The sequence below is a fragment of the Herpailurus yagouaroundi genome, unplaced genomic scaffold (assembly GCF_014898765.1).
Source record: "Herpailurus yagouaroundi ecotype Mexico unplaced genomic scaffold, PumYag 191, whole genome shotgun sequence".
Classification (NCBI taxonomy): domain Eukaryota; kingdom Metazoa; phylum Chordata; class Mammalia; order Carnivora; family Felidae; genus Herpailurus; species Herpailurus yagouaroundi.
The window spans coordinates 4,443,134-4,459,274 of NW_024412422.1; the positions used below are offsets into that span (position 1 = coordinate 4,443,134).

The 16,141-nt window shown below is 40.8% G+C and overlaps 1 protein-coding gene across 1 annotated transcript; it reads left to right on the top strand.

Moving 5' to 3' along the window:
* The first annotated feature begins 228 nt into the window (after positions 1 to 228).
* On the top strand, positions 229 to 2,309 carry LOC121010243 (homeobox protein Hox-A13-like). The gene is made up of 2 exons (XM_040443724.1): positions 229 to 1,149; positions 1,651 to 2,309. The coding sequence occupies exon 1, from the start codon at positions 239 to 241 to the stop codon at positions 929 to 931; it is 693 nt and encodes a 230-aa protein (XP_040299658.1). The 5' UTR covers positions 229 to 238; the 3' UTR covers positions 932 to 1,149; positions 1,651 to 2,309.
* Positions 2,310 to 16,141: the final 13,832 nt, after the last annotated feature.

Consider the following 16,141-nt stretch of genomic DNA (forward strand, 5'->3'; position numbering starts at 1 on the left):
AGGAGGGGGTGGCAAAGGGAAAGGCTGAGGAAGGGAAGACCGGGGGGCGGCGAAGCGAGAGGGGAGGTTGCGAGGAACGCTGCCGCCGAGTTTTCAGCCGCCCTGTTGCTGCTGCTGCTGCTGCTGCTGCCGCTGCCGCCGCCGGCCGGGCAGCGCCTCACCGGGCGGGCTGCGCTCCGCTGTCGCTGCGACGCTCGCTGCTGCTGCTGCCGGCGGCCGCTCTCTGCAGCCGCGCTCCATGTCCCTCGGCTCGGCGGCAGCCCCAGCAGCAGCGGCGGCGGCGGCGGCTGCTGCAGGCGCCGAGGCGGCGGCTCCACATCGCGCGCGGCGCAGCCGGGCGAACTCCTTCCTGCCTCCCTCGGCTCCTCCGGTTCACCGGGCCGGCCGCACCCCGCCCCGGGCTTCCGGCCGCGCCCCCTCTCCCCGCCCCTTGCCGGCGCCTGACGCGCGCGGGCACCTGTTCGCCGCGCCCGCGCGGGATTCGCCGGCTCGCGGGTCTCCTCAGCGGCGCCCAGGTGGCGCCGGCGACCTTAACTCCTGCGCTGCCTCAAGCCCGGGGGCGGCTGCGCGCGCCGCCTGGGGAGGCGGCTGGTGCATCCCTAACGGTTCGGGCGGCTCCCCGGTGCGGCCACGCCCCCGGCCTCGCGCCCACATCGGATGTGGCCCCGCCCCCAGCACGCTCACCTCGGGGTGTGGCCTCGCGCTCACCTCGGAGCACAGCCCCGCCCCTGGCCTCGTTCTCACCTCCGTGCGAGGCCCCGCCTCCGGGCTCGCGCCACTCTTGGGCTGGAGCGTTTCTCAGAGTCTGGTGGGGATCAGTTTTGTCGAACCTCAGGTGGTCTCCAAGAGGACTGGGGATGGTCTTCCAAGGCCGAGTCCCGACAGAGACTCGTGGTCACGGAATTTAGGTCTGGGCCCTCACCAAAGCTAAGCAGTCAGGAGAGGGAGCCCTAGCGAGCAGGAGGGGGAGGAATGACTTCAGAAATCCGGCATTTTAATGATGATGACTCAGGGATATGAAGGACCAGAGGCCTCCGAGATCAACAGCCCCGAAAGAAAGAGTTATGTTGAGAAATAACGGGAAAAAAACTGCTCACAGATGGGAATATGAAGCAAAGAATCGCCGTGATAATGACTTTTGTTTATTAGGTACTTAGTATGTTCCGCGTCTTGTGCTAAATGCTTTGTATGCATTATCTTCGATTAGTCCTAACAAGAACCTTATAAAGTGCTGTCACTCTTTCGATTTTACGGGGAGGAAATTGAGACCTCGAGAGGTGTTCTCTGCCTAGATCATTACAATAGATCACATCCTGGCAGGCTGACTCCAGGGTTCACGTAGATCATTATTCTTTACTTTCCTCACGCATGAGAAGTCTCGAGGAAGATAAATAGTAGTTTTTGACCAAGATGGCCTGGGTGGATATAGAAAATGGTAACAGGAAGCTTCCTGCAATGATCAAAACAATAATTGAGGAGCCTACTGGGAGACTCCAAGCAGTTCTTGCTTTGACCTCACTGGTGATGCTCTTGTCTATTTTCAGAAAAAAAACCCCATCTGAAGCTAGACTAGCTCCCTATTTATTTCCTTTACTCTTGAATAACAACCCTCTTTTGAGTTAGATCATACCTTGATTCTTTTCATCACAGTGAGACGGAAATTTCAGGACACCAAGAGGCTGAAATGGGTCAAATGGATTCTCCTGGTTTTTATTCTTTATTAACTTCAGAGCTCATCAATATTCAGGTATATACATGACTTTCTACTCTCAGACTGAACCTCAAGTCTGGCTTTGTTTGCTTGTTGATTGAAAAGGAGGCAGACAACTGAGGGATTCCCACATTGATCTTAGAGCTAAATTTAGGAAGTTGATCATGGTACCAGTCCAGCAGCAGTGGACTCTTCTAATACTTTTTTTTTTTTTAAGTTTATTTATTTATTTTGAGAGAAAGGCAGAGGGAGAATCCCAAGCAGGCTCCCCCACTGCCAGTGTAGACCCGATGCATGTCATCGACTCCACCAACCATGGCATCATGACTTGAACTGAAATCAAGAGTCGGATGCTCAGCCTACTGAGCCGCCCAGGCATCCCAGTTGTAACACTTTTTATTATACCCTCTTGAGCAGAAATTGTGGGCCCCTGGTGAGACCCAACTGCAACTCTTTTATCTTTTTTATTACAAAAGGACAAGTTTCTCCCTAATTTATTTATAGAGACACACATATCAAGAGCAAACAGGATTCCTAATCAAAAGGAGTTTCAGAGGGGGGAAAATCTTTTGAATGCTTTTAATGAAGCATATAACTTTAATATAGGTGTACAAAAAAAGGGAGGTGAGGTCAACTCTTTATTTTTCCTTGATGCAGAGTTGGCAGCCTATCTTTCCTGAAAGGTCTCTGACTTGCCTTTCTTGAACTCAGTGGCCCTACTCTTTTAGACTTACCTGTTACTGTGAGGACAAATTATAACTAACTCTAGCTCCTGAAGATTCTCCTAAACGATGTTCTAAATGAACTAGAAGATGATGATTTTCTATTGTAGTTTTGTCCTAAGCACTGTCTTTCAATAAACAGTCAAAGGAGACCAGCTCAAGTTTGGAGAACTATTTAGAATAGTGGTTCCTACAGTTTTTGGTCTCACGACCTCTTTACACTCTTAAAAATTATTGAAGATCTCAAAAAGCTTTATATAGGTTTTGATATATATTTACTTACATAGTAAAAATTAAAATGAGAAAATTTAAAAATATTAATTCATTAAAAAATACTTAGGTGTTTGGGTGGCTTAATTGGTTGAGCATCTGACTCTTGATTTTGGCTCAGATCATGATCCTAGGTCTGTGGGATTGAGCCCTGTGTAAAGCTCTATGTGGAGCAGGAAGTCTGCTTAAGATTCTCTCTCTCTCCCTCTGCCCTTCTCTCCTGCTCATGTTCTCTCTCTCTCTCTCTAAAATAAAAGTTTTTCAAAAATTTAAAAATATGTAGAATAAATTTGTTACATGTTAATATAATGTATTTTATGAAAAATAGATATATATTCCCAAATTTAAAAAATGAGAATAATGGCATTATTTCTCTTTTTTACTAATATCTTTAATGTTTGACTTAATAATAGAAAGCTGGATTTTTATGTCTGCTTCTCCTTTCAATGTAGTGACATTTTGTTTAGATTGAAATATGTGAAAAAAATCTGGTTCCACAAAGATATAGTTGGGAAAAGAAGGAATACTTTAATAGCTCTTATAGATCACTGGGATATTTTTCTTTAATATTACACCAAAACTCAACAAGTGATAGCTTATTTTTTTAATGTATGTCAATAATTATAATTTTCTTTTTCTTTATTTTTTAATGTTTATTATTTATTTTTGAAAGAGAGAGATAGAGCACAAGCCAGGGAGGGACAGAGAGAGAAGGAGACACAGAATCTGTCTGTCAGAACAGAGCCTGATGCTGGAGCTGTGAGATCATGGCCTGAGCCAAAGTCAGAGGTTTAACTGACCGAGCCACCCAGGTGCCCCAACAAGTAATAGCTTCTTAAAGGTTAGTTGCAATGTGGAATCTAAAACCATATCAAGGAAATGCATTGATCTATCTTTCATTTTGAATGTATATTATACCCATGTATGATTGATTCTATAATAGCATATATTGGTCATTTGGAAAATATCGGTTCACTGAGTTATACAGATCTTCCAAATATTGTAATATGTCATTATACTATATTTTAAAAATCACAGTCATTAATATAATCACTGATCTCATCAGAAAAGTCTTTAAGCATCAACAAACTATCAAGCTCACAGAGGTGGATATGAGGTTTTCAAAATTCTAATTTCCACTTAAAAGTTCCAATCTCATCATTGCTAACAGTATTATCAATTATTTTCCTTAAAGTAACAGACTTGTTTCATGAATTTTTGAGAAAACATTTGCCAGACATGCACACCTAAATACCACAGTTTGTCAGTCATCCATTTAAGTGAAAAACGTGTTTCACGACAAATATGGCTAGTTCAGCTCATAACTCAACTGGTAGTACAAGTGCTTTATCTCAAGACAACCATTGTACTTAGGTATGCAGCAGAGTGCTTTATGGGTACTTCCCATTTCATGACATGGAATATTTTAAAAAATGTGTACATGCTTACTTCGGTAGCACATATACTAAAAAGAGTTTATACTCAAGGGTCAGGATTTAATAAAAGTACTGCACCATCAGGAACGTTCCTAAGTGAAACTAGGTGTGTGTTTTTTTGTTTGTTTGTGTTTTTGTTTTCCTGTGAGCACATGGTAGTGAAGAATAACAGTAAACTTTTTTTTTTTTTTAACTAGGCTTCATGCCCAACATAGGGCTTGAACTCATGACCCTGAGATCAAGAGTCGCATGCTCTACCAACTGAGCCAGCCAGGCACCCTGATAACAGTAAACTTTGGTACCACTGTGTTGATTCATGCTAAGGTATCAATAGTGTTCCCCACCAATGCTTTTGCACCAGCAGTGCAAATGTCATAGTGAGAAACAAAAATAGTTATTAGACAATTAGTATTATTAAGAAATTAATTTTGCTATTATCAACAAAGTTAGACATACTATCATTGCAATTATTATGAAAACAGGAAATTTTGAAATCATAAAAATATGAAAATTTATTACACAGATTCCCTGAAAGGGTCTTTGGGACTTTCTGGAGTTAGTGAATCACACTCTGAGAGCTGTTGATTTAGAGCTATTCAAAATCCCTTAGGTCAGCCTTGACCTAGAAGAATGAACAAGCACCTGCCTACATGGAAATTAGTGCCAGGAATCAAAACTCCTCAAAGCAAAGTTATGAAAACTCTCAGGCTTCTAAGAAGCTTATTATTTAGTTTATTCTGCTTCATACTAGAATAGTATCCCAAATATATTTAGCATTACATTCCTTACATCCTTTATATGACATCTGATTTAATCCTCACACTAACTTCATAATGCTAGTATTTAACACCAATAAATACTACTACATGATACTGTAATGCTAGTGGTTTAGACCTGTCTGACCCTAAAGTGCTTCCCCTTAGTTACTATGTCTCACTTTACATTTTTTATCATTTATATATTCCCTTAAATATATTTGCATCAGCGTTGCTTTTGGTACCTCAATATTCTGGTTGAACTTGGGTACTACCCATCTTAGCTTCCCATAAATGGATTTCTGCATAAGAGCTCTTGCGCTGCCCTAAGGCAACTAAGGGCAAACCATGAAACTGTCTTTCTTTAGAGATCCTGATATTTACAAATATGCCAACACTCACCAAATTTCCCCCAAGTTGTTTATTTTTATTAATATCTTGATCCAGCAAAAACTAGAAAGTGTAAAAGACAAAACATTTTCCAGAAAATTTGTTTTTGAAAAGTCAAGTGTTGAAGAAGCATGAAGAACTGGCAAAACATGTGATAAAGCAGTTCTGTGCTTGGTATTTTCATTCAGCAATTACAAGAGTGTGTGCGCTTTTTAAGTTGTATATTTTATTTATGAACTAGTCGTGGGAACATAAAAGTCTCAAAAATTCCTCAAATGTTACCCAAAAGCTTTTTATATTTTTTGGAGATGAATCGGTTCAACATTTTGCAAAATGTGGTGTGTACACCCCTAGTGATTCTCAACTTGATTTTTAAGGGTAAAACATTAACTTCAGTGGCTGGCGTTTACCAGTGTCGGCTTTGCCTGGTGTGGGAGTGTGCTTTCTCTGCTCCCCACTACGGTGCCTCAGCTTGCCCGGCTGGGACCCCTTCCAAGCCCCACCTAGACCCCAGCCATCCCTCCCATTTCTAGGTTCTCACCTTGACAGCCTCCTTACATCTTTCCTCTTACTCCTCCCAGGGTCCTCTCCTGGACCTGGATCCCCAGCCCACCCTTCCTTTCACCTTTTCTCCAGATTAACATTCTGCCTGAATTTCCACTTCCAGCCTCCCCATTTTCCCACCCTGCCAAACAGCTTGTTTCTCTCAGTGCCTGCTACTCTACTTATTTGAAGTCTCATCTTGCCCCTGCTCTGATGCCCTCTCCCCACAGCTTTTGCCCCTTCCCACCACCATTCCTGCCCACTTTTCCAGGTGCGAGTTCCCCTCTCCCAAGGGTTTGTCTAGCTCCTTGGGTCCCCTGCCTTTGTACCTCTCCCCATTATTTCCTGGCTACTGTTGTTTTCAGTCCCAAACCCATCTCTCCTTTCTCATCAGATGTTTCCAACTTTTCCTCTTACTGATTAAGAACATGGAATTCTGAGCTAGACTTCCTGGACTGGAATGCCACTTCTGCCACTTATGAGTTGGGTGATCTGGGACCTAGATCAGCATCCTCATTTATAAAATAAGGATAATCATACTTACCTAATAAGGTTGTTATTAAGACAAAAAGATTTCATACATGGAAAGCACTTAAAATGGCGCCAGGCACAGGGTAGGCACGATGTGGGTGCTTGATAAAGAAACAAATGTGTAAAATAACTGAGCACAGATCTTTCCCTCTGACACCATGATCTTTCTTAACTTTAATGTTTGTTTTTTTTTCCCCCTCACATGCCTATTTCCTTTTAAAATAAATGTGTTAAGTTAAAAAACAAGCCAACTCAAATTTAGGAAATTATAATATAGGTGGCAATGGGTATGGTGAAATCACAGTGGCATGCAAATGACTAAAGTTGGGGTATAGTGGAGGTATTGAAAGTGATAATCTGGAGGTCCTGGCTGAGATCTGCCATTAACCAGCTGTGTACATTTGAGCAAGGTGTTCAGTGTGCTTGGGCTCTGCTTCCCTCATCTATATGGTACGAAGTTGGGCTGGATGGTCATCTACTCATTCTCTAAACCAGCGGTTCTCAACTGGGGGTGATTTTGCCCCTTCTAGGGACATCAGACAATATCTAGAGATATTTATTTATTTTTTAAGTTTATTTTCTAAAATTTACATCCAAATTATTTAGCATATAGTGCAACAATTATTTCAGGAGTAGATTCCTTAGTGCCCCTTACCCATTTAGCCCATCCCCCCTCCCACACCCCCTCCAGTAACCTTCTGTTTGTTCCCCATATTTACGAGTCTCTTATGTTTTGTCCCCCTTTTGTTTCCCTTCCCTTATGTTCATCTGTTTTATCTCTTAAAGTTCTCCTATGGGTGAAGTCATATGATATTTGTGTTTCTCTGACTGACTAATTTCACTTAGCATAATACCCTTCAGTTCCATCCACGTAGTTGCAAATGGCAAGATTTCATTCTTTTTGATTGCCCAGTAATACTCCATTGTGTGTGTGTGTGTGTGTGTGCGTGTGTGTGCGTGCGTGTGTGTGTGTATACCACATCTTCTTTATTCATCCATCGATGGACATTTGAACTCCTTCCATACTTTGGCTATTGTTGATAGTGCTGCTATAAACATTGGGGTGCTTGTGTCCCTTCTGACACATAAATAAATACTTGGATAAATACCTAGTAGTGCAATTGCTGGGTCGTAGGGTAGGTCTATTTTTAGTTTTTTGAGGATCCTCCATACTGTTTTCCAGAGTGGCTGCACCAGCTTGCATTCCCACCAACAATGCAAAAGAGATCCTCTTTCTCCGCATCCTCGCCAACATCTGTTGTTGTCTGAGTTGTTAATGTTAGCCATTCTGACAGGTGTAAGGTGGTATCTCATTGTGGTTTTGATTTGTATTTCCCTGGTGATGAGTGATGTTGAGCATTTTTTTCACGTGTTGGTTGGCCATCTGGTTGTCTTCTTTGGAGAAGTGTCTATTCATGTCTTTTGCCCATTTCTTCACTGGATTATTTGTTTTTTTGGGTGTTGAATTTGATAAGTTCTTTATAGATTTTGGATCTAGAGATATTTTTGGTTGTCACAGCTGGGAATGGGGGTTGCTACTGGCATCTAGCGGGTAGAGGCCAGATATGCCGCTAAACACTCTACAATGCATAGGGACAGCCCCACGGCAGGAGTTATCTGTCCCTAAATTGTCATAGTACTGAGGATGAGAAGCTGATCTCAAACAACAGGCTTCTAAATTTGACCACGTTATTGCCTGAAGAAGATGTAAATGGGCTATGCACAAGAGAGGCTATGATGTGAGCCCAAGGGTGTTTTGGGCTGCCTTTAGGAATTCCCACGGGGAAACCAGCCCATCATAGAGCCATACCACTTAGACAAACAAATAAATAAACAACAACAACAACAACAACAGCAAAACCTCTACTGTTTGGGACTGACTTACTCCCTAGTCTCCCCTCCGTCTTCTAATAATGTCTTCATTTCCCAAACTCATCAGAAAATGATGCTCAGGGGTTCCTGGGTGGCTCAGTCGGTTGAACATCCCCCTCTTGATTTCGGCTCACGATCTCACGGTTCGTGGGAGGCTTCACACTGACAGTGGGGAGACAGCTTGGGATTCTATCTCTCTCTCTCTCTTCCCCTCCCCTGCTTGCTCTCTCTCTCTCTTTCTGTATCTCTCTCTCTCTCTCAAAATAAATAAACTTAAAAAAAAAAGAAAATGATATTCAAAAGTTGGCTATTTTTGGTTTGTCCAAAGCCCACACCTAGAAAGACATGTGATTTAATTTCCTTGATGTTTACATTTTCCTGCTTCTTTTCAGTGATCTTAGCCCTAAACATACTGCTGATGTGTTTTGCTGCATATATATTATTCATCTGAACTTATTTTTAGACATTTCTTACTTTTATTTCATTTTGAGAATTTGCCAAACATTTGTTATGTCTTGTTCTTTCTGCATCACATTCTGGTTTAATCTGTTGGCAGACAAGTTATTTATACCTATTGATACTGCTCATACTAATGTTGTTTCTTAAGTGAATTTCCCCCATTTTCCCCTTTATTTTTCTTGGTCTATTTAGAGGAAACTGACCGTAGAAATAGTATATCATCATTGTCAGGCCAACTGAAAACTTCTGCTGGTGGGTAGGTAAAATAACTTATTAATCTATTTTTCATGGTTTGTGTTATCATTGCTACCAATGTCCTTCTGCTTTTAGTAAAAAGCCTTCGTAGGCCTCATGGTATCTTCCTGTTACCAGAGAAATTGTTATTTTCTGAAGCGCCAAGATTTCATTGCATGTCCTACAGAATGTAGCTATTTTGTGTCTGGAGTATATGTGTAAGTGTGAAATATGTGAAATATGTGTTCTCAGAAGATACCTGGAATAATGTGTCAGCTAATATAATTTAATTGATAATTGACAGTGATTGGGAGAAATAAGTTTTTATTGGTGGTTAAATATTTTTTATGGGTGAATTAATTTTTTAATTCCCATATTATAAAAAAATTCAATGGATTGTATAGGTATCAAGGCAGTTGGCCAGAAAGCATTTACTGAATAACCATCAGGAACTACTATGGATTTGGTATTAAAATCTGAGACCTTTGGGATTTATGAAAACATGACCCCTATCCTCAAGGAGGATTTCATCACTGCTTATGTAAGACAGTGTGGTCAGACTGAGCATTCGCCAATCTCACTGTGACTTGCCTATAGCTTACACCAGAGGAAATACACACACACACACACGCACACACACATATGTATATAGACCCAGTTTCAAGTTGAGGTTCCACCAGTTACTAGCTTAATAACCCTGGGCAAATTAGTTAACCTCTGTGACCACCAGGCGTTGTGCAAGTAAATAATTTTGTTCACTAATGGGTTCTTAGCACACTGCCTAGCATATTGTAGGGACTTCATACATTTTTATAACGAGTGAATAATGCATATGAAGCACTAAGACATTGCATAGTACATAGTCAGTGCTCACTCAATAAAATGTTAAAAAAGAATCTTGGGGGTGCTGGGTGGCTCAGTCAGTTAAGCAACAGACTCTTGATCTCAGTTCAGGTCTTGATCTCAGGGTTGTGAGTTTAAGCCCTGCATTGGGCTCTGCGCTGGGCCTTGAGCCTACTTAAAAAAAAGAATCTTGATTTCAGGATGCCGGATTTGTTCCATATTGACATAGTTTGTAGAGTTTGTATTAAGCTCTTCATTTATTCAGAACAGCTATTGTTCTGTGGTGTTTGGTTATTATAAAGGGGAAACGGAGGCATATTTGCTATGATACTTGTACTCAAAAAGTTTGCAATTTAATAAAGGATAGAAAACATGAACAGAAATAACTATACTTATACAGTTGATGCGTCAACAACATGAGTTTGAGTTGCGTGGGCTCACTTATACGTGGATTTTTTTTGGATAAACATGGTAGAGTACTGTAAATGTATCTTCTCTTCCTTATGATTTTTTAAGTAACATTTTTCTTCTCTAGCTTACTTTATTATAATGATACAGTCTATTATACATATAACATATAAAAATGTGTTAATTGACTGTTTATATTATATATAAGCCTTCTGCTCAACAGTAGACAAATAGTAGTTAAGTTTTGGGGGAGTCAAAATCTATACACAGATTTTTGACTGTGCTGGGGGATGGCACTTCCAACCCCTGTGTTGTTCAAGGGTCAACTGTAAGTAGTATTGAGTTATAGTAAATAGTATATGAAACACCTTAAAAATTATGCTATATAGTTTTTGGAATTCAGAGAAGGGAGAGATTGCTAGATAACAGTGGCTTAAAATTAAAAGTCAGTTTGGGGCACCTGGGGGGCTCAGTCAGTAGAACATCTGACTCTTGATCTCAGGGTTGTGAGTTCAAGCCCCACATAGGTTGTGGAGCCTACTTAAAAAAAAAAAAAGCAAAACTGAAAAGTCAGTGTGCTTTTTATTATTATCACTATGACCTGGCAATTGTACAATGTTAATAACAGCATTCTCTCACCTCCTCTTGGCATGCCACTGACAATATTTGACAAAACTGATCAAGGAGTAGTTTGTGAGATTGGCCCTTAAAGAACATAGAAGATTCCATGGGCAAATATGGAAGCCAAGGCAAAGTAGAGGGAATAGCTTCTTTAAAGACCCAGAGGCCAGGAGAACAGCAAAATAGGGGAAGAATAAGTTGTGAAGATAAGGGTAGGTTGACATTGACTTGAGGAAGAAGGAAAGATGCCTTTATTGAGTGCCTACTATGGGTAGCCAAAGGATTGGCTTCCATTATCTTCCTTAAACCTTATAACAACCCTTAGGGATGGGTACTTTTACCCACATATTATAGATGAAGGAACTGAGGTTCTGAGAGTGTAAGGGTCTTACCCAAAATCTTGCAAGCAGTCAAGGGCAGAGTTAGGAGTTGCTTATAAACTGGTGGTCTTTCCATCTGTCTAGCGTTGAACATTAAATCAAAGACAACAGGGAACCATTAGAGGTTTTATTTTATTGTATTTATTTTTATTTATTTTTTTAAATGTTTATTTATTTGTTTTTGAGAGAGAGCAAGAGAGAGAGAGCACAGCCACACAAGCAGGGGAGGGTAAGAGAGAGGGAGACACCAAATCTAAAGCAGGCTCCAGGCTCTGAGCTGTCAGTGCAGAGCCTCACATGGGGCTCGAACTCTGAACCATGAGATCATGACCCAAGCTGGAGTTTGAGGCTGAACCGACTGAGCCACCTAGGTGCCCCTAATTTATTTATTTTAAAAAATGTTTATTTATTTTTGAGAGAGAGAGAGAGAGAGAGAGCACGCATGTGCACGCGCGCGCGCGCGCACACACACACACACATATACACACACACACACGCGGGGGAGGGGCAGAGAGAAAGAGGGGAACACAGAATTGGAAGCAGGCTTCAGGCTCTGAGCTGTCAGCACAGAGCCCAACACAGGACTAGAACTCACAACTGTGAGATCATGATCTGAGCCATGAGTTGGACGCTTAACCGACTGAGCCACCCAGGTGCTCCAACAATTAGAGATTTTAAAACTGGAAAGTGATCTGAATAAAGCTGTACTTCAGGAGGATTAATGTGGCCCTGGTGTTAAGGATGAACTCAAGGTGGGGGTTGGGAATCAGGAACTCCAGCTACTGCTGGAAGAGTTTCGGTGGAAGGTACAGTGGAATGAAAAAAGATGTCAGAGAGGTTGTAAAAAAAAGAATTGCTAGGATTTAGAGACTGATTGGATATTCAGGTATGGAGCGAGGAAGGAGGATGCAGAGATGCCCTAACCTGGGCAACAGAACGATGGTGCTATTGCCAGGAACAGAAAACCAGAAAAAGAGAGCTAATCACAGAATTAGGTCCTTTAATTTGGCTATGGCCAAGGACATCTGGCCTAAGACAAGTATGTAATCAGTATAAATATAGCAATTATAAGAGTGAGTGCTTGATGAGATATTGGGTTGAGAATTATATCAATGGGCTTGAAAAGGAAGAGTTTTTTCATCTGGAAGAAAGCTTCTTATAGGAAGTTACGCTGGGTAGGGAAGAGAAGGACTAGAATACTTGACAGGAGGAGAAAAGTTGTTCTCTGTATTTGGAAAAGCAATGGTGGAGACCTGGTGGTAGGAAATGGCTCCTTGCCTTGGAAATGCAAATTCCTTTCCTTAACCGGGCCTGTGTGACTGTGGGCAGAGTGACCACTTTCCCCATCTTTCCAGAGTCCCATCTATAGCAGAGCATGTTGGACATCTCTTCCTGACAGCCCGCTCCACCCACCCATCCCCAGTCTAATAAAGGAAAGGATTAGGAAGAGAAGCAAGCCTTCCTCATGGGCTTAGAAAATAGTTTCAGAGAAGAAACCTATATGCATGTTTTATTATGCATTTGCATTAAAAAAAAATCAAGAGTCTGCAAAGGCTTATAGTCAGAAGACATACAAAATTACCCAATTAAAAGGAGAGAAGATGGCAAGGACTCGAAAACTGGTTACAGATTTTAATTTACTTGAAGAAAAACCAAGCAATACGTCAAAGGTATAAATCTGCATTTCCCTGGGGTCTCAACTGAGTGATTCAGCTTTTTTTAGTAAGTGGGTCAGGAAACTGCTAATCCTATAATGATTTTGTTCAACAGCACTCAGCTGGTAGATGATTCCTTGCAGATCTAAAACAAAACAAAACAAAACAAAACAAAACAAAACCCAGGTATGGTAAGATGTTGACCCACTATCGAATTGCTTTATCAACCACAAATTATGTTTTCATTTTCTTGATTGAAAGTCTGTTCTTTTACTTGGCACGTAGGGACAATATGGTATGTGGTTTTACTTAAATGCTCTGTGCCACATTGCACAACTGATACAGTGTTACCATAGAATACAAAGTCTTAAACAGAATGAAATTCAACAGGACAAGCCATTGCCCTACATGAGGACAAACATGGGAGTTGATAGATTGGTTTTGTGGAAACAGATCTCAGGTTTAAAAATACAAGCCATGAATCAGCCTGGAAGAGGTTTTTGTTTGGTTGTTTTGTTTTAGTTTTAGTTTTTTGCTTTTTTTTTCAGTTTTGGTAAAATATGCATAATGTAAATTTACTATTTTAACCATTTTTAATGTGTACAGTTCAGTGGCATTAAGTGCATTCATATTGTTAGGCAACCATCACCACCATCCAACTGTAGAACTCTTTTTGTCTTGTAGAACTAAAACTCTACACATTAAACACTAACTCCCTGTTCCCTTCTCTCCCCTGCCCCTGACCACCACCATTGTACTCTCTGTCTGTGCAAATTTGACTACCCTAGGTACCTCAAATAGGTGGAATCACACAGTATTTTGTGACTGGATTCTTTCACTTAGCATAATGTCCACAAGGCCCATTCATGTTGTCACATCTATTGGAATTTCCTTCCCTTTTAAGACTGAATAAGATTCCATTGTGTGTTTAGACCACATTTTGTTTTTCCATTTATCAGTTGATGAACATTTGGGTTGCTTCCACCTTTTGGCTATTGTGAATAACACAGCTATGAGCATGAGTGTACAAATATCTTTTTGAGTCCTTTCAAATTGCTTTCAATTCTTTTGAGTGTATACCAAGAAGAGGAATTGCCAGATCATATGGTAATTCTATTTTTAATGTTTTGAGGAAGTACCATACTGTTTTCCATAGCGATGAGAGAGCTATTTTTAGGTCATCTGACATTAAGGTGCATTTATTCTTTCATTCCTTCACTATCTTTCAACAAACATTACTGAGGGCTTCCTTTGTATAATGACTGTGCCAGGCTCTGGGAAGTCTACAAACGTGACTTGTTTGTGGTACAACAGAGATAGTGTCTCAGAATAGAGAGCTACATTCAATTCTAAGTCAGAGCAATGCTTGAATTCAGGGGTTCAACACAATTTTTAAAAATGTTGTTTATCAACGGTGCCTGGGTGGCTCAGTTGGTTGAGCGCCTGACTCTTGATTTTAGCTCAGGTCATAGTCCCAGGGTCGTGTGATCGAGCCCCGAGTTGGGGTCTGTGCTGAGCATGGAGCCTGCTTAAGATTCATTCTCTCTCTCTCTCTCTCTTTCTCTCTCTCTCTCTCTCTCTCTCTCTGTCCTTCTCCCCCCTCACTCTCTCTCTCTCTCTCGAAAAAATGTCTGTCAGAAGACAAGTTTATCTATTTGAAAGCAAAGAAAAAGGAGCATCACAGGGGTAAATATCAGGAGTCCTATTAAAATATGGCTCAGCAATGGACTTCTAGTATTACAGAGTCATTGGTGAGACTATCCCAGGAAGGGCAGAGTGTGTCTAAAAAACTAAGCTGAGGGACACTTTTTTATCTCATTTATCTAATTCTCTTTGTTCTAATGATATGTTCCTTAAACTGTGTTATTTGTTTTATTTTTAAAAAATGTTTTTAATGTTTATTTATTTATTTTGACAGAGAGAGAGTGCAAGCCAGGGAGGGGCAGAGAGAGAGAGATTGAGGGAGAGCGAGACAATCCCAAGTAGGCTCTGCGCCCCTAGCACAGAGGCTGACACGGGGCTCGAACCCACAAACGGCGAGATCATGACCTGAGCCGAAATCAAGAGTTGAACACTTAACCAAATTAAGTCAGGCACCCCATTTTTTAAAGTAATCTGTATGCCCAGCATGGGGCTCGAACTCACAACCCCAAGATCAAGTCACGTGTTCTACCGACTGAGCCAGCCTGGTGCCCCCTTAAGCTGTGTTCTGATTATAATTTGGCTTCTCTGACTAAAAAAGGGGAAATGCTTTAGTCATGCCAATCTCTGCATTGTGGTCTTTGAGAGTTTAAATTTCTCATCATTAATTAATATTTTAGCATATATGTCTTGAACGTTGGACTTAGTAAACTCTACTTAATGTGAGTCCAATTAAAAAATATAGACCTACTCTTTACGTACTGGCAAAATCAAGCCTTTAAGATTTCTAATCTTTCAGATCACAGACCAGGGCCAAGCCACGAATATCTCTGAACCTCAGTTTCCTTATCTGAAAGTTGAGACTAAAATAGTGTCTACTTTATGAAGTTGTTGTAATGATTAAAATAAGTAACTTCATAGTATTCAGAACAGTGTCTTGTACATAATAAATACTATGTAAGGGTTGATCTTGTTATTAATGGAAAATTCTCCAAGATATTCTTACCTTATAAAAGTCTGACCTTGCAGAGAACACATTTTTCTGTTGGAATCTGCATAATTCTTATTCTCAAAGTGCAAGCAAAAGTTGTGAATGATTTATCTTGGTTGCCTATTTTTAAAAATAACTGTTATGTTTATTTATTTATTTTGAGAGAGAGAGAGAGAGAGAGAGAGAGAGAGAGAGAGAGAGAACACAGGCAGGTGTGGGCAGAGAGAAGGAGAAACAGAATCCCAAGCAAGCTCTGCACTGATGGTGAACTCATGAACTGTGAGATCATGACCTGAACTGAGAGCAAGAGTCAGATGCCCATCCAACTGAGACACTCAGGTGTCCCTCTTGGTTGCCTGTTTTTAACCTCTTTTTCTGGTGCCCATCCCTTTGCTTCCAAGCACCTCACACCTACAGGATTTTCTGTTATAGCAAGACAAAGCCAGCACCCCCACAGGCAGTAATCCAAGCACTGGCCTTCACATAACCCACTTTGCAAGTTCTTAGGACCTGGCAGGGTTACTGTGGCCAATATGAGAAATTTATTGATGCCAGTGAAGTCATGACTGATAATGATTATACCTGTGTATGTTATATATATATAACATACACAGATATATACATATATATACATATATATATATATATATATATATATATATATATATATATATATATA

What these genes read in the sequence shown, in the direction of transcription:
- LOC121010243 (XM_040443724.1), top strand. Translation starts at nt 239, where the DNA reads ATGTCCCTCGGCTCGGCGGCAGCCCCAGCAGCAGCGGCGGCGGCGGCG.